The 18,791-nt window shown below is 39.0% G+C and overlaps 2 protein-coding genes across 2 annotated transcripts; both read left to right on the top strand.

Annotated features, from left to right (window-relative positions):
- The first annotated feature begins 1,179 nt into the window (after window positions 1-1,179).
- Window positions 1,180-3,175, top strand: LOC131190423 (vomeronasal type-2 receptor 26-like). Its single transcript, XM_058167744.1, has 3 exons — window positions 1,180-1,195; window positions 1,408-2,010; window positions 3,084-3,175. Exons 1-3 carry the CDS (start codon window positions 1,180-1,182, stop codon window positions 3,173-3,175), a joined length of 711 nt encoding a protein of 236 aa, XP_058023727.1.
- A 187-nt stretch (window positions 3,176-3,362) lies between these two features.
- LOC131190424 (vomeronasal type-2 receptor 26-like) lies at window positions 3,363-18,546 on the top strand. Its single transcript, XM_058167746.1, has 7 exons — window positions 3,363-3,391; window positions 5,006-5,294; window positions 8,796-9,593; window positions 10,522-10,734; window positions 12,281-12,407; window positions 13,158-13,760; window positions 18,281-18,546. The coding sequence occupies exons 1-7, from the start codon at window positions 3,363-3,365 to the stop codon at window positions 18,544-18,546; spliced, it is 2,325 nt and encodes a 774-aa protein (XP_058023729.1).
- The last annotated feature ends 245 nt before the right edge of the window (window positions 18,547-18,791 follow it).

The raw sequence follows: 18,791 nt of genomic DNA on the forward strand, positions 1-18,791 counted from the left end.
CAAAGGGAAGCAGTTTTGCAATGTTTTATATACTCCAGAAGAAGCCTATCTAGATCCTTCTGGTCCGAGGTTTCTTTCTTCATTAAAGTATTATTTTATTTAATAAACCTAATATAATAAAAAATTAATACTTCTTTTACAATAATTTCTTTTCCAAAATTTCATGCAAGATCATCATACTGTACTTTAAAATCATAGTTCTATGAAGAATGGAGAAATACATGTTAACAAAACTAAGAGGAGGAACCAAACTGGTTGTCACTTAAGTCTGAATTCTTTTCAGTTCCATCCCTCCAGTCTTTCTTAAGTAGAAAAATCCTTTATTTCAATGTTATAGATGCCAAAAGCAAAGGGGAGTGAGTAAATGAACTATCTGCCAGTGTTTATCTCTCCTTAATCTGTTTGGAATGAGTCAAGGATTTCGTATTTATTTAAGTGAAGCCCAGGAACTATTTGGCTAATGTTAATGTCTACATCCATTTTCATGAATCCTTCATCCCAATATATTTTCTTTGACATTTCTTCTTTTCCTGCTTAGTCTCTGCCTCAGTCCCAATGTGTGGAAAGTTGTCATCCCAGATTTGTCAAGAGGAAGCGAGAAGGAGAGCCTGCTTGCTACGACTGTATTCCTTGTCCTGAGGGACCATCTCCATTCATGAAGGTGGGAGACCAAGGAAAAGGACAGGACTTGTGGAAGTGGATTCACCTGAAACACTTTCATACAAATACAAGTTAAAGATAGATTGAAACTCAATTGTTTTTGTTTTTGCTAGCAGTTCGGCAGTTTGATTCTCATGAGCTCAGGATTGATTCAGCCTCACTGGTTGAAGGTTGACTCACTCTTCCCTCCTTCTGAGATTGCTATTATCTTCAAATTGCTTAATTTCTTATTTAGAGGAATAGCAGAAGAATCTTGAGGGAGAGCCTTGGAAGAGATTGGACAAACTTCTCTACTGCCAGAAAATCCAGGAAATGTGTCGAGAAAGATTAACTGATTTATAATCTACCTCTAATAATGTAGGCTCTGCAAACTACATAAAAAATCATTTAGCTTCCAGGACTTCTTCCAATTTCATAAACTATAAAAATATATCTGGTTTTTTTAAAAATGAGATTCTTTTTACCTTCTCTCTGTAGAGATTTTAAGCAATGCTTCTTGGAAAATGCTGCTAGTAACAAATGTTATCCCAAGAAGGTATTTCTTGAAAGGTGAAAGTACAGAATATTAAAATATATATATTGGGTTTTTTTTTGTTTACTCAGATACAGAAAAATGCACCAAGTGTCCAGATGAAAAATATCCAAATGAGGGGAGAATCCAATGTATCCCCAAAGTTATAACCTTTCTTTCTTATGAAGAACATTTGGGAATCATTCTGGTCTCTTTTGCCGTATTCTTGTTCTTAGCCACAGGCCTTATTTTAATCATATTCCTTCAACATCAGGAAACTCCCATCGTCAAGGCCAACAACCGAGACCTCTCTTACGTCCTCCTGGCCTCCCTCCTGCTTTGCTTCTTGTCTCCTTTCCTCTTCATTGGTCAACCAAGGAAAGCCACCTGCCTTCTCCGACAAACAGTTTTCAGCATCATCTTCTCAGTTGCCGTTTCTTCTCTCTTGGCCAAAACCATCACAGTAGTGCTGGCTTTCCTGGCCACAAAACCAGGAAACAGAGTAAAGAGATGGCTGGGGAAGAGCTTGGCCAACTCCATCATCCTTTCTTGTTCTAGTGTCCAAATTATGATCTGCTCCATCTGGTTGGGAATTTCTCCCCCATTCCGTGACTCAGATTTTCACTCTCAGCCTGGGGAGATCATCCTGCAATGCAATGAAGGCTCTGTTTTCATGTTCTACATCACCCTCAGCTACATGGGCTTCCTGGCTGCCATCTGCTTCACAGTGGCTTTCCTGGCCAGGAATCTCCCTGGAGCCTTCAATGAAGCCAAGCTGATCACCTTCAGCATGCTGGTCTTCTGCAATGTCTGGGTCTCCTTCCTGCCCACCTACCTGAGCACCAAGGGGAAATACATGGTGGCTGTGCAGGTCTTCTCCATCTTGGCCTCCAGTGCTGGTCTGCTGGTCTGCATCTTCATCCCCAAATGCTATATTATCATTCTGAGGCCAAACTTGAATACAAAGGAGTATCTTACATCCAGAAGAAATGTATAAATGTGAGTTAGAGGAATTTCCATTCTCAACACATTTGAACAGGCCAAACATAGAAATTGTTTCAATTTGTCCCACTTACATGAGCTGAGGCAATGATTTTGAGCTAAAATAATCAAAGGGCAACTGGAAGATAGTGTCCTCCATCCCTATCCAATATAATTGGAAGATCTGGATAATCTGGATTATATATCAGGTCAAATTATTTAGAAATAAAATAAGAGGGGAGCTAAAATACAGCCCTAGAAGAATTTTACAAAAGAATTTCTAAATAATTAAGAGTATCTAAATTTAAGTGTTCCATAAATGTGGCTTAAGGGAAGGAGGTGAGATTGGGCGTAAATACTCCTTAAATTCATCCATCTCATTCTTCTGATGGTGGACACTCCAGAGTTATTTGGACGGGACCTTGGAGATCTTCAAACCTTGCAGATTTCTGAGGGAACTTTATCCATTTCCTTTGGATTCACCAGCTCAACCTCCCAGATCACAACACCAGACATATGTACCAGGCACTTTCATCTTCCTTGTTCAGATCAGAAGAAATCTCAGTAATTTTATCCTCCAGATAGCCTGGATAATATTCCCATCTTATTTATTTATTTATTTATTTATTTATTTAGTTTATTTATTTTTATTTATTTTATTTTTTATTTAGTTTCTCAGTGTGTCTGGCAAGAAATCAGGTCTCACCGTCCACCACGCTGTGAGTACCACCACCAGCTCAGCTGCAGACTTCATATCCATGTTTTATTTAATAAACTATGAAACTTAAAAATATAAAGTATTTCAGCGTTTTCCATGAATATTGAAGGACAACAGAGAGTCAAGGGAAATAAATATTTCTATCCCTTCTATAAATTTCTCCCTGTTTACCCAAGAATACATTCTACAGACTGTCACTTTCCTGCATCTTAGCCAACTCTCATCCAAAAAAGGACACTTCTAGAACAGATGGAAATGAAATGTCACTTCAGGAACAAGGAATTTTAAAATCAGATCCAAATTAGGATTAATATCTGGAGATCTCATAGAAAAGAAAATCACAAAGAGGACCTGCTCTTAACATTAGGCAGGGTTCAAAGGTGCAGAAGGTGTCATAAAGCAGTAGAGTTACGTGTCAAGAACCTAGACTGCCACCAAACTGCATAGCTCTGGGTAACCTTCTCTCGTGTTCTCTGGAGACCATCTGCCGCAATGACGGACAGCAGAAATCAATTCCCAGGGTATTGAAGCATCTTCCTCCAGCATCACTTTCTGGACATGTCCTGACAAGAAGGATAATAACCATTGTAAAAGGGTGTCTCCAGGGGTGTATATGCAACATTTCACAAGAATCCTTTTCTCCAGCTGCCCCTCTGTACATGGAGCCCTGGAAGAGCACAAATTATCACTCACAGTAATTATCACAATCCCAGACTTTGAGACGTCTACTGCTACTTTTCTGCCTTTGATAGAATGTAAGACTGAAACAACGTGGAATGGCTCTTGCATCAGAAAAAGATATAAGCCTCTGTTCATGCTGAATGGTTTGCACGAGGTGTAGGACACAGGCAGGGGCTGTGCTGCTGAATGTACCTTTCCTCTTTTCCAGATAAAGCTCAATTTGTTTCTGTTTGAATAAGAAAAGCCCCTGGATCTTCCATTTTCTGAGAGTGCTTTGAAATCATCTAACTCTTCTTTGGAAACAGGCGATTGATTCAGCTCCATGAATTATGGACCTCCTGCTTCTGTTTTTGATGCTACTGGTATCCCAGACAGTCTCTTGGAAGCTTAGAATGAAGTGCCCACTGAATATGGTGCACCTGGATAGAGAAAGACCCTGGAGCTACTACAGGCCAGGAGACCATCTCATCGGTATAGTCACCAGTGCAGTAACACTAAACCAGAAAATATTGTTTTTCAAACAGCTTCCTTTTAGTCTGTCTTACTTGTAAGTTATTCAATGTGATGAAATTGTATGCCTTCCATCTGCAGTTCTAACTCTTTCATTCTTCTCTCTTTATTCTGCTTATTCCTATATTTCAGGAATTGGTTAATTTTGTTAATTGATCAGATTTCTGTGGGTTTCCTCTTTTGTCTTATTTAGGGGAAGAGACACAAATACAATGACGGAGCAGAAAAAAATACCTGAAAAAGTCCATATTATTTTCTTCTCTAGGTCCAATCTAGAATGCATGACTTGAATACTGACTTTTGTTTAAAGTAATGATTTTTAACCTTGACCTTTCATATTTTTATAATTGCTCGTTGATATTCAGTGCCTGATCCTTATAGGAATAGAGGATGCCTTGATTTTAGAACAGCTTTTCTGGGTCACTTATGAAATATCCTCTTCATTTAAGGATGGTTGTACTTTTAAAAAAGGAATTGTTTTGCAGACTGGGTACTGTGCTGATGAAAAATCACTGCTGCTATAAATAATAGACTATTTGTGTTTCTTATTTGCTTCCCATTTTCTCAACATTTACAAATATTAAATATTATGTCCCATTTCAAGTGGTTAATTCTAGTCACCAGGTCCAATTGACTCAGCCTTCCATCCTTTATAAGGTAGGTAAAATGAGGACCCAGATTGTTGGGGCAATAAGTGGACTTTGTAAATGTACAAATAGAATGAGACTATTGCCTTCTGTAAGCCGCCCTGAGTCTCATATAAATGTAAACAAACATTTACAAATATTAAATGCTGATGGGTGGCTATCATTTGCCTTTGGTTTTTATCAGTATTGACTGACTCAATAGTTTTGTGTTGATAAAGAGAATGAAATTGTAAAAAAAATATATTTTAATACTGCTGTTGATGAAGCTTGTATTAACCAAAGCATTTTTTACACTAGTGAATCTTATACTTCCAAAGGAATAGAACGCTTTATTTTCACCATTCAAGAGATCAACAAGAATATTCAGCTCTTGTGCAATCTCACACTTGGCTACAATATCCATGACAACTATTTGAATACACTTGGCACTTCAGAAGTCTTGCTGGACATGCTCTCTACTGGAGAAGCCAATGTTCCCAATTACAGCTGTGGAAGGAAGGACCACATTTTGGCTCTTCTTGATGCAGTTGACAGGGAGATTTCCATCCAGATGTCAACATTGGTAGGCACCTACAAAGTCCCACAGGTTTGTGTTTGTGTGTTTCTCTATATAGTAATGTGAGTGTGGTGGTAGTGGGTGCATGAAAAATCCATCCGTATCTTCTCTATGGAATTCAAGAGCTGCTTTTCACTATGTCCATTGTAGGTTTCATGGCTGAAAACTGGGATAGACATTAGAACGGGAGTGTCTGGGCTCCAAGTAACACCCCCAACAAAAGCAGACTCCGAGACTAGAAGTTCCTCAAAGTTCCATTTTATTAGAGATTTCATATTGGCACATTTGGGAAAACCTGAATCTGAAAGCTTCCAAGTTTACCCACCCTAAGGAAAGTTCAAGTCCCTTCTCCTGCACCCACATGTCCATCACATGGTCCAATCAATGCACTGTCCCAACTGGAGATGCCTCTCAGTCACGCCACTCCTGGTGCAGGGCAGAATGTCATTCTCAGAGAAAAGAATGTTATTATGGGAAAGGGAAATATGCAGTGCGGTATCCCAAAGTTCTATTTTAGGCCCAGTTCTCTTCAACATCTTTATCATTGATTTGGATGAGGGGATAGATGGGGACCTCATCAAATTTGCAGACAACTCCAAGGTAGCAGGAATAACCAATACTCCAGAAGATTGGCTTAACATATAGAAGGATTTTGACAGATGTGAACATGGGGCACTATCTAACAAAATGAAATTTAATGGTGAAAAAAATAAGGTCCTACATTTAGGCAAGAATAACTAAATGCACAGGTATAGTATAGGTGGTACTTGACTCAATAGCAGTAACTGTGAGAAGGTTCTTGGAGTCCTAGTGGACAATCACTTAAATATGAGCCAGCAATGCACTGCAGGTGACAAAAAAGCCAACACATGTCTAGGCTACATTAACAGAAGAATAGATTCAAGATTGCATAAAGTGTTAATACCATTTTATAAGGTCTTGGTAAGACCACACTTGGAATATTGCATCTAGTTTTGGTCACCATGATGTAAAAAAGGTGTTGAAACTCTAGAAAGAGTGCAGAGAAGAAAGAGTGCAAAGGAGAGCATCAAGGATGATTAGGGGACTGGAAGCTAAAACATATAAAGAGCAGTTGCTGGAATAGGGAATGTCTAGTTTAATGAAAAGAAGAACTAGGGGAGACATGATAGCGATGTTCCAATATCTCCGGGGTTCAAAAACAAAGAAGAGGGAGTCAAACTATTCTCCAAAGTACCTGAAGGCAGGACAAGAAGCAATGGGAAAAAACATCCCCATGTTGTGAGTCCAACTATTGGCAGGTTGATTTACACATATGTATAAATAATACCTCCTATATCCAGTTGGGTGGAAGATAATATAATAATATTTTCTTAATATAAAAAAGGGAATAAAAATACCCAATCAATTAATGTCTCATTGGTCAAATAGCTATTGCGTCTAAAATAAATGCAAAGTTCCTATTGAGTAGAGTTGATACCGTGTTTCCCCAAAAATAAGACCCTCTATTATATTTTTTTTGAACCCTGAAATAAGCGCTTGGCCTTATTTTCGAGGAGATCTTATTATTTTGGGGTGCATGGAGGAATCGGGGCTCCTCTTGCCATCTTACCTGATTTCCAGCTCTGTCTCCCTAACCCTAAACAGAGGAAAGGGCAGAGACTGGCTGCACATGCATTTAAATATTTTCAGGGAGGGCTTATTTTTTTGGGGGGGGCTTATTTTCAGGGAAACAGGGTAGTTGACAAATAATTTATTGCTGAGGGTTTTTTTTTTCATTTATTTATTAAACTTGTTTGCCACCTGTCTCACTGCAAAGTGACTCTGAGCAGCTAATAATATTAAAATTGATAAAACTAGAGAAAAGCACACTTGTAATAGTCTAAAACATGGGGTGAGGAGGGAGTAGGATGAGCAGGGTTGGAGGTGGGATCTGCTATTGATCAATCAAGCACCTCCAATCAAGCACCCATTGGGGCCACAAGCCAAATGACCAGGTCAGGTCTTCAGGTTCTTGCAGAAGACCAGGAGAGTGGGAACTGACCTCACTCTGGAGGACAAGATGTTCCAGAGGGCAGGAACAATGGCAGAGAACATTCTTCTCCTGGATCAGCCAATCAGAATTCCCTGACTGATGGGTTCTGCAGCACGCCTCTTTGGGATGAGATGGTTCCTCAAACTTTAGACAGAGTTTTGACTAACCAACCACATTCAGCATGTAGTCCACAATGGAACTGCACCTACATGGAGGGAAGAATGCGGTGTGGTATCACAAAATTCTGTCTTAGGACCCCTTCAAGCCTAAGTGCTCTTCAACATCTTCACAAATGATCTAGATGAAGGGAAAGAAGGGGAACTCATCAAATTTGCAGATGATACCAAGCTGGGGGAAATCACCAACACCTTGGAAGATGGACTCAAGATTCAGAAGGATCTTGACAGACTTAAGCACTGGGCCATATCCAATGAAATGCAACTGTCAGTGGAGTGAAAATAAGGTCCTATTTCTAGACAAGAAATACTAAACGCACAGTTATAGAATAGTTGATAACTGGCTGAACAGTAGCAATTGTGAGAGAAATCTTGGTGTCCTACTGGATCATGACTTAAATATGAGGCACCAGTATGTTGCAGCTGCCAAAACAGCCAATGCAGACCTAGGCTGCATCAATAGAGGGATGGGATCAAATTGATAAAGGAGAATATTTGTAGCTCGGTGTTGAAGTGATGGTTTCTTGCAGCTTTCTGAGCATAGTTATTTTCTTACAGACATTTCATTACACAAACTAGTCAAGATCATGAGTGCTAGTAAGGAGTGTGAGGTATGCTCTCAATTTTATCTTCTAGTGACTTGCCCTGTAAGCGCTGGTGCAAATGGTCTTGGAAGTTTTTTGGTTCAGCTGTTTACTGTTAGTTACTGTGAGCTGTTTGCTTGGCAGTTCCTTGATGGGGACATTGTTTACTTCTTGAGTGTTTATCTGACATTAATCAACATCAATTAACATCACTAGTTAATGGTGCAAAATGAAAGCTATGGAAACTACAGACTCCCCAAATTGTGTCTGTTAGAACAGACAAAATTTCAACTAAAGGCCTCTCATCTTATACAACCGATAAAGTATATGAGCAACTATGGTCTCTTGCACAACTGGAAAAGAAGGTAAAATGATGGTTGCACAAAGAATCTGAGATATAGAAGCAGAGAAAGATGTAGCAATCTTCCAAAATTAAATGTAATATAGCCCTTTATTAGAACAATATACTTCAGTTAAAGTTTGCACATGTGAGTTTAACTGCATTCAATTGTAGGGGTGATAAAGAAATATGATTTGCATTTTGATTGTTATTCTTTTTAGTTAATTTGTTTCTCATTTTCCATTTTTATATAAAGTCATCTTAATATTGTTTAATATTTTAAACAATGGCCAATCAATTAAAATGTTCTAAGATGTTCTATCCTAAGATCTATTTGGATATATTTGGATATATATTTCATATTTTGGAGTTGACCTCACTCAAAATATAACACAGCATTCTTCATTGCTTTTCCAGATTAATCATAGAGTTGTTTCAGAGACTCTGAGTGATAAAAGTAAATTCCCTTTTTTCCACCGGATGCTCCTCAAGGAAGGGTTCCAGTATTCAGCAATTGTCCGAGTTCTCTTGCACTTCAGGTGGACCTTGATTGGTCTCCTTGCTCCAGACACAGAGGAGGGAGAGAATTTCTTGAGGACTTTTCCTCCTTTGCTTCTCAGGAATGGAATTTGTGTTGTTATATCACAACGATTCGCAATGACTGGACATCGAGCACCCTTCAGGGATTCCAGCTTTTCTCAGTGGAAACAAGTCAACGTCTTTGTTCACTTCACAGAACACATCATTCTTTCAAGCACATTTCATATTTTTCATCTAACACTTGACATTTTGTCAGGACCCATCAGAGAGAAGATCTGGATCACCACTACTTTAGGAAACTATATAATGACTCATCTTGGATATCACAAATACATCCATAGTATTTGGAGCTTTGAATTTATGCAAAATATAAGCCCAAAAGATGGTGCTTTTGAATCTTTTTCCTTTTTAGACTCCCAGTATGAAGACAAGAATTTTCAGTGTTCTTTTTCTAAGCATGTTTTTTCTGTCAAAGGCCAGAAAAGATGCACCCAAAAAACTCCAGTGGAGACAGAAGATGATTTGAATGGGATACTGGTTGAAAACAGTGACTCTGTTTACCTTATCTTTATGACTCTGGCCCACGTTTTGAAGGCTGCATATTCGTCCAGATCCTGGAGGAGAAGGAAAGAGGCCCAAGAGACACTGGAGGCTCCAAGGCTGCAGCCGTGGCAGGTATGGAGTCCCAACAAGGATCCAACAAACTAAATTCCTCTGGAGAAGGACTCCATTAGAGAAAGAGGGGAATCAGATCAACCTCCTTGTGCTACAAAAAGCCAACAGATTTGGCCAATCTAGTTGCTGGGAGCTGTTAGCAGATATATGTTTGATATTAAACATTTGTTGTTTGCAATTTCTCACCACATTTTAAGTATACTGTAAACCAGTCTCACCAGCAGTGAAAGCAAATGAATCTGCCCACGTACCATTAAACGTTCTGTTTTCTTCCGAAACTTTTCTTTTCTTGGATTTATCCATGGTTGGTCTACTGGGGGTCAAAAAGATCAATAAATTGCGTGCTGGCAGTTGTCTCACATTGGCAGTCGTTATGCATATTTTGAGCAACAGGGAGACACAGCAGAGGGATGAAAGAGCCACATGCGGCTCCAGAGTCGCAGGTTGCTGATCCCTGATTTAGTCCAACACCCTGCCCAAGTAGATCCTACACCATTTTTGACAGATGGCAGTCCAGTCTCTTCTTAAAAGCTTCCATTGATGAAGCTCCCACAACTTCTGAAGTCAACTTCTGTTCCATGTGCTGATTGCTCTCACTGTCATAAAACTTATCCTTATTTCCAGGTTGAATCTCTCCTTACTCATTTTCCATCCACTATTCCTTATCTGGCCTTCAGGTGCTTTGGAAAAGTAGCTTGACCCCCTCCTCTCTGTAGCAGCCCCTCAAATATTGGAACACTGCTATCATCTCTCTCCTGGTCCTTCTCTTCACAAGACTAGCTGTGCCCAGTTCCTGAAACCATTCAGTATTAAGCTTGTTTACAATTTAAAAAAAAAAACTAGAAGAAAAAAATCACAAATGAAAATACTAGGTGGGATAACAAGCCAAAGTTTCTGCTTTTAAAATTCCTGAATGTTTCCATTCTAGTTCCATCCCTATCTGGAGAAGAATGAGCTCTACAATCTTTCCCACTGGAATCTTTACATGGACCATAATGGAGAAATAGCTGCAGATATGGACATTGAGTTCTTGGTGATTTCGCCTGAGGGGGATTTGATGAAAAGGAAACTGGGGAGTATTGAAAGACAGAGAATTGTTATCAACGAAATTGCTCTTTCATGGATAAATCTGCTCAACAAGGTGGGTCAAATATTGCTGTGTTTTCACTTTTTTTGTAAATATTATGTCCCATTTCAAGTGGGTTAATTCTGGTCACCCTGGCGGATGACCCTCACTGGGAATGGAATGTATAGAAGAGAAAGCTTAACATTTTGTTAGATGGATTGTGGGGACTTCAATACTATTCACAAAAGTGTCCTTCAGATGAAATGATAAGGAATATCCTTTTAAACTGATTCAGTCATGTCAAATATTGGATGCTGGGTGATTATTCTTTAGGATGGAGACCATGGATCAAGCAGGTTAGAAATATTGAAGTGCTGGCATTTGTGTTCCTAATAGCCTCAGGTTCTTTTAACCAGTATCTGCATTAAGGTTTGGACTGAATCAGATGAAATGTAGTCATGACTGGTTAGAGGTCCTGTTGGTCCATGCGAGAAATAAGCCTCACCTTGTCCAGATTGAGGAATGTCTTTCTTGAAAGGTCTCTGATGTTCTATAATCCTTTGAAGCAGCCCAAACCTGGCCAGAGTTCCCCATGCCTCTTTTTCACTCCACTGGGATAAGCAACAGGCCTTCTGTTGCTCTGAGAAGGTCCAAAGATGTTCATACATCACATGAAACCATGAAGGCTGTTTTGATGTGAGATAATGCCCATTACCTGGAAAACTGAAGCAGCAAAACAAGAAAAGCTCTTCCTCATTTTGGAAATAACAAAGGAGAATTTGAAAGAAAATTCTATTTAGATTTGGGTTTTGGCTTGTAAGAGGGCACTTCATCTGAAAAACCTAGAATGCAATTTTTTATCTTTATTGCCAGCTATGTTAAGTCCCTCTGAGCAAAAAGGAGGATCCAAATTTAACTAATAAGAAATGTAGATTTGTCTTTCCATGCAAGTTGGTGTCTTCTAATTGTAGTAGAAAAAGACCCAAATACAGAGCTGGACACAAGTCTCCTACTCTTCTCTCACTTGCTGAAAATGAAAAGATGCCTTTTTGAGGGACAAGTTCTCATGACCTCTCCTGCACCTCATCTCACCCCAGTTTGCAATGTTTTATATACTCCAGAAGAAGCCTATCTAGATCCTTCTGGTCCGAGGTTTCTTTCTTCATTAAAGTATTATTTTATTTAATAAACCTAATATAATAAAAAATTAATACTTCTTTTACAATAATTTCTTTTCCAAAATTTCATGCAAGATCATCATACTGTACTTTAAAATCATAGTTCTATGAAGAATGGAGAAATACATGTTAACAAAACTAAGAGGAGGAACCAAACTGGTTGTCACTTAAGTCTGAATTCTTTTCAGTTCCATCCCTCCAGTCTTTCTTAAGTAGAAAAATCCTTTATTTCAATGTTATAGATGCCAAAAGCAAAGGGGAGTGAGTAAATGAACTATCTGCCAGTGTTTATCTCTCCTTAATCTGTTTGGAATGAGTCAAGGATTTCGTATTTATTTAAGTGAAGCCCAGGAACTATTTGGCTAATGTTAATGTCTACATCCATTTTCATGAATCCTTCATCCCAATATATTTTCTTTGACATTTCTTCTTTTCCTGCTTAGTCTCTGCCTCAGTCCCAATGTGTGGAAAGTTGTCATCCCGGATTTGTCAAGAGGAAGCGAGAAGGAGAGCCTGCTTGCTGCTACGACTGTATTCCTTGTCCTGAGGGGACCATCTCCATTCATGAAGGTGGGAGACCCCAAGGAAAAGGACAGGACTTGTGGAAGTGGATTCACCTGAAACACTTTCATACAAATACAAGTTAAAAGATAGATTGAAACTCGATTGTTTTTTGTTTTTGCTAGCAGTTCGGCAGTTTGATTCTCATGAGCTCAGGATTGATTCAGCCTCACTGGTTGAAGGTTGACTCACTCTTCCCTCCTTCTGAGATTGCTATTATCTTCAAATTGCTTAATTTCTTATTTAGAGGAATAGCAGAAGAATCTTGAGGGAGAGCCTTGGAAGAGATTGGACAAACTTCTCTACTGCCAGAAAATCCAGGAAATGTGTCGAGAAAGATTAACTGATTTATAATCTACCTCTAATAATGTAGGCTCTGCAAACTACATAAAAAATCATTTAGCTTCCAGGACTTCTTCCAATTTCATAAACTATAAAAATATATCTGGTTTTTTTAAAAATGAGATTCTTTTTACCTTCTCTCTGTAGAGATTTTAAGCAATGCTTCTTGGAAAATGCTGCTAGTAACAAATGTTATCCCAAGAAGGTATTTCTTGAAAGGTGAAAGTACAGAATATTAAAATATATATATTGGGGTTTTTTTTGTTTACTCAGATACAGAAAAATGCACCAAGTGTCCAGATGAAAAATATCCAAATGAGGGGAGAATCCAATGTATCCCCAAAGTTATAACCTTCCTTTCTTATGAAGAACATTTGGGAATCATTCTGGTCTCTTTTGCCGTATTCTTGTTCTTAGCCACAGCCCTTGTTTTAATCATATTCATTAAATACCGAGAAACACCCATCGTCAAGGCCAACAACCGAGACCTCTCTTACGTCCTCCTGGCCTCCCTCCTGCTTTGCTTCTTGTCTCCTTTTCTCTTCATTGGTCAACCAAGGAAAGCCACCTGCCTTCTCCGACAAACAGTTTTCAGCATCATCTTCTCAGTTGCCGTTTCTTCTCTCTTGGCCAAAACCATCACAGTAGTGCTGGCTTTCCTGGCCACAAAACCAGGAAACCGAGTAAAGAGATGGCTGGGGAAGAGCTTGGCCAACTCCATCATCCTTTCTTGTTCTAGTGTCCAAATTATGATCTGCTCCATCTGGTTGGGAATTTCTCCCCCATTCCGTGACTCAGATTTTCACTCCCAGCCTGGGGAGATCATCCTGCAATGCAATGAAGGCTCTGTTTTCATGTTCTACATCACCCTCAGCTACATGGGCTTCCTGGCTGCCATCTGCTTCACAGTGGCTTTCCTGGCCAGGAATCTCCCTGGAGCCTTCAATGAAGCCAAGCTGATCACCTTCAGCATGCTGGTCTTCTGCAATGTCTGGGTCTCCTTCCTGCCCACCTACCTGAGCACCAAGGGGAAATACATGGTGGCTGTGCAGGTCTTCTCCATCTTGGCCTCCAGTGCTGGTCTGCTGGTCTGCATCTTCATCCCCAAATGCTACATTATCATTCTGAGGCCAAACTTGAATACAAAGGAGTATCTTACATCCAGAAGAAATGTATAAATGTGAGTTAGAGGAATTTCCATTCTCAACACATTTGAACAGGCCAAACATAGAAATTGTTTCAATTTGTCCCACTTACATGAGCTGAGGCAATGATTTTGAGCTAAAATTATCAAAGGGCAACTGGAAGATAGTGTCCTCCATCCCTATCCAATATAATTGGAAGATCTGGATAATCTGGATTATATATCGGGTCAAATTATTTAGAAATAAAATAAGAGGGGAGCTAAAATACAGCCCTAGAAGAATTTTACAAAAGAATTTCTAAATAATTAAGAGTATCTAAATTTAAGTGTTCCATAAATGTGGCTTAAGGGAAGGAGGTGAGATTGGGCGTAAATACTCCTTAAATTCATCCATCTCATTCTTCTGATGGTGGACACTCCAGAGTTATTTGGACGGGACCTTGGAGATCTTCAAACCTTGCAGATTTCTGAGGGAACTTTATCCATTTCCTTTGGATTCACCAGCTCAACCTCCCAGATCACAACACCAGACATATGTACCAGGCACTTTCATCTTCCTTGTTCAGATCAGAAGAAATCTCAGTAATTTTATCCTCCAGATAGCCTGGATAATATTCCCATCTTATTTATTTATTTATTTATTTATTTATTTATTTATTTATTTATTTATTTATAATTTAATTTCTATACCGCCCTCAGGGCCATATTTAAAAATACAAAATACAAACAGCAAATTTAAAAACAAAATTAAAACCAAATATTTAATAGGCCAGATCAAGCTAAATCGGTCATAGACTGATGTAAAGCCCATTTAAAAATTTCAATTTAAAATTACGCTTAGGCCAGTCCCGCACGATGAAATAATAAAGTCTTGAGTTCACATTTGAAGGTCCGGAGGTCGGGGAGTTGGCGCAACCCCAGAGGCAGCTTATTCCAAAGGGCCAGTGCCGCCACAGAGAAGGCTCTCCCCCTGGGGGCCGCCAACCAACATTGTTTGGTCAACGGCACCCTGAGAAGGCCCACTCTGTGGGAGCACACATAAATTTATTTATTTATTTATTTATTTATTTATTTATTTATTTATTTATTTATTTATTTATTTAGTCACAACATTATATACAAGCACATATATTGAAAGGAAACAATAGGACAGGAACGGTAGGTACTTTTGTGCTCTTATGCACGTCCCTTATTGTCCTCTTAGGAATGGGGTGAGGTCAATGGTAGACAGTTTTTGGTTAAAGATTTTGGGAGTTTGAGAAGAGACCATAGAGTCAGGTAGTGTATTCCAAGCATAAAAACTCTGTTACAGAAGTCATATTTTCTGCAATCAAGATTGAAGCGGTTAACATTAAGTTTGAATCTATTGTTTGCTCTTGTATTGTTGCGATTGAAGCTGAAATAGTCTTTAACAGGAAGGAATTGTAATAGATGATTCTGTGTGTTAAACACAGGTCTTGTCAGAGTCGGCGGAGTTCTAAGTTTTCTAATCCCAGGATTTCAAGTCTGGTGGAATAAGGTATTTTGTTGTTTACAGAGGAGCGGAGAACTCTTCTTGTAAAATATTTCTGGACTCGTTCAACTAGGACTCCAAAATCCCTCTCACAGGTACTACTATTGGTACCTTGCTCAATAGTAGTACCTGTGAGAGGGATCTTGGAGTCCTAGTGGATAACCATTTAGATATGAGCCAGCACTGTGCAGCAGCTGCTAAAAAAGCCAACACAGTTCTGGGCTGCATAAACAGAGGGATAGAATCAAGATCATGTGAAGTGTTAGTGCCACTTTATAATGCCTTGGTGAGGCCACACTTGGAATACTGCATTCAGTAAAAAAGATGCTGAGACTCTAGAAAGAGTGCAGAGAAGAGCAACAAAGATGATTAAGGGACTGGAGGCTAAAACATATGAAGAATGGTTGCAGGAACTGGGTATGTCTAGTTTAATAAAAAGAAGGACTAGGGGAGACATGATAGCAGTGTTCCAATATCTCAGGGGTTGCCACAAAGAAGAGGGAGTCAAACTATTCTCCAAAGCACCTGAGGATAGAACAAGAAGCAATGGGTGGATACTAATCAAGGAGAGAAGCAACTTAGAACTAAGGAGAATTTCCTGACAGTTAGAACAATTAATCAGTGGAACCACTTGCCTGCAGAAGTTCTGAATGTTCCAACACTGGAAATTTTTAAGAAAATGTTGGATAACCATTTGTCTGAAGTGATGTAGGGTTTCCTGCCTGGGCAGGGGGTTGGACTAGAAGACCTCCAAGGTCCCTTCCAACTCTGTTGTTATATTATATTATATTATAGTATATTATAGTATAGTATAGTATAGTATAGTATAGTATAGTATAGTATAGTATAGTATAGTATAGTATAGTATAGTATAGTATAGTATAGTATAGTATAGTATAGTATATTATAATTGTATTAATGTCAGAGATGTGGTATGGGTTCCAGACATGTGAGCTGTATTCAAGAATGCGTCTGGCAAATGTTTTGAATGCTCTGGTTAATAGTGTAGAGTTTTTGGAAAAGAAGCTATGCAGAATTAGGTTTACAACTCTTAGAGCCTTTTTTGCTATGTAGTTACAGTGGGCTTTGGCACTTAGATCATTTGATATGAAAACTCCAAGGTCTTTAACAGGGTGGGGGTCATCTGTAAGGTAATGTCTATTAAGCTTGTACTTAGGGTTCTTTTTTCCAATATGTAAGACTGAGCATTTGCTGGTTGAGATTTGGAGTTGCCAAGTTTTAGACCAAGCGGATACAAAGTCAAGGTCTTTTTGAAGGGTAGTAGTATTGTTGGTGGTGTTAAATAGTTTGACATCGTCAGCAAAGAGAACGCAATAACTTGAGATACGGTCACAGAGATCATTTATGTATAGTATGAAGAGCGTTGGTCCAAGAACACTGCCTTGAGGAACACCACTCATGACAGGAACAGGATTTGATAGAGCATTGCCTATTTTGACCACTTGTTGTCTGTTTGACAGGAAAGCAGATATACAATTGTGTAGGGGTCCTGAAATGCCGTAGGATTTTAGTTTTAGGAGAAGTTTATCGTGTACTACTGAGTCAAAAGCTTTGCAGAAGTCAATGTAGATTGCATCTATTGCTGTGCCTTGATCAAGATTAGTAGTCCATATGTTTTTGCAGTGGAGAAGTTGTAAGTTACATGATAATTTTTTTCAAATTGTTTATTAGAGAGTAGGTTGTTTGTTTCTAGATGGAGGGTAATGGATTGGTTGATGATAGATTCCATTACTTTGCAGGTGATGCAGCATAGAGAGATTGGTCTGTAATTTTCAACTAGGCTGGGATCTCCTTTTTTGAAGATAGGGATGACTGTGGCTAGAGACCAAAGTTTGGGAAGGGAACCAGTTGTGAAAGCTTTATCAAAGATTATGCTTAGGGGTTCTGCTATATTAGTGGAAAGTGTTTTTAAGAAGTATGCACATAGTCCATCAGGCACAACAGATAAAGATGGTTTCAGTTTGCGAAGAGATTTTTCAACATTATCTTCTGTGAAGTCTATATGAGTTAAGTTGTTGTAATCATTGTTAGTATGATTGGGGAATGTTGGATATGTGCCATCACTGTTAACAAAGACTGAGCCAAAGAATGTGTTAAAGAGGTTTGCTTTAACTGTTTCATCGTTACATTCATTGCCGTTACATTCTTTTAGTGGTGGGATGGATCTTGATTCTTTAAGTTTATTGTTCACAAAATTATAAAAAGCACAATTGGAATTTGTGTGCAGAAGATCTTCTTGCTTGATGTGGTAAATGGTGCATTCAGTTTTTATTTGGTTGCAAATATTTCTGTAGTGGTTTTTGAAGTTTGCTTTTTGAATTTTGGGATGAATTCAGATTCATCCCAAAATTCTCTCTTGAGACTGGAATGTATCGAGAGAATTTCTAAGGGATGTTTGAGAGAAAGTTCTTCCTTCTTCTTCCTTGGCTTATTTTCACAGATTCACCCCATTTCTGACTCCACCCATTGGGCACCTGCTTGTTGACTCACTCAAGAGTTTAGAGAAATGATGTATTTTCTTGTTGCCATTATCCAAATCATAGAGATTTATTTATTCTCTTGGTGCTAAATCTCAAAAGACATTTTGGATTGCTTTCAGATATCACACAAACACAGCCATAACAATCTTCCACTTTGATATATCGTATCACAGCCTTGTTAGCTGATCTCTTTGCACTGGAAAATCTTGGGGGCATAAATGGCCCTGGAGAAAAAGAGAACCTTGAATGATTTTAAGACATGCAGGGGCTGCAGATGTGAAAGCTCGGCTGGACTCTGTCTGGATTAGGAAATCCTTGGAGCTTCTGTCTTGGAAGAGGGCTTTGGTTTCGTCCACCTCTTCATTTACTTGTGTCTTCAAAGCAAGGCTGGAGACTTCATCAGGAACACAAGTCATGTTGCTGCTTCTGCTTCTTCTGCTGTCCCAGGAAGTTCTGGGAAGTTTCAGAGCCAAATGTCTCCTGACTCTGAAGAGGGACGAGGTGCATCCACAGAATTATTACCAGCCAGGAAAGTTTCTCATTGGTGGCATCATCTCTGCAACGAGGAAGTTGCTTCTACCAATAAGCTTCAACAAATCTCCTTTGACTCAAATTTCTGTGTATGTCAAAGTTCCTGCACAGAATTAGAGCCTTTCCATTCCACCCTGAGTTCCACCCTGCCTCTCTTACAATGAATGATCTCTTTGATCTGCTATTTTTTCTCTCTTTCTGTCTCCTTTCATCCTTGGCTCATCCTTTTCAGTTGATGAGCCTGATCTGAAATTCTCAAATAAGTAATCAGTAGAGATTTTCTGTGTTTCTTGTCTTTGAAGAAGAAGCATCTGCTTTTCTTAACATCCTCTTAGCAGAGGACGACTGTGGATGGAGAAGAG

This window comes from Ahaetulla prasina, chromosome 2 (genome assembly GCF_028640845.1).
Source record: "Ahaetulla prasina isolate Xishuangbanna chromosome 2, ASM2864084v1, whole genome shotgun sequence".
NCBI lineage: Eukaryota > Metazoa > Chordata > Lepidosauria > Squamata > Colubridae > Ahaetulla > Ahaetulla prasina.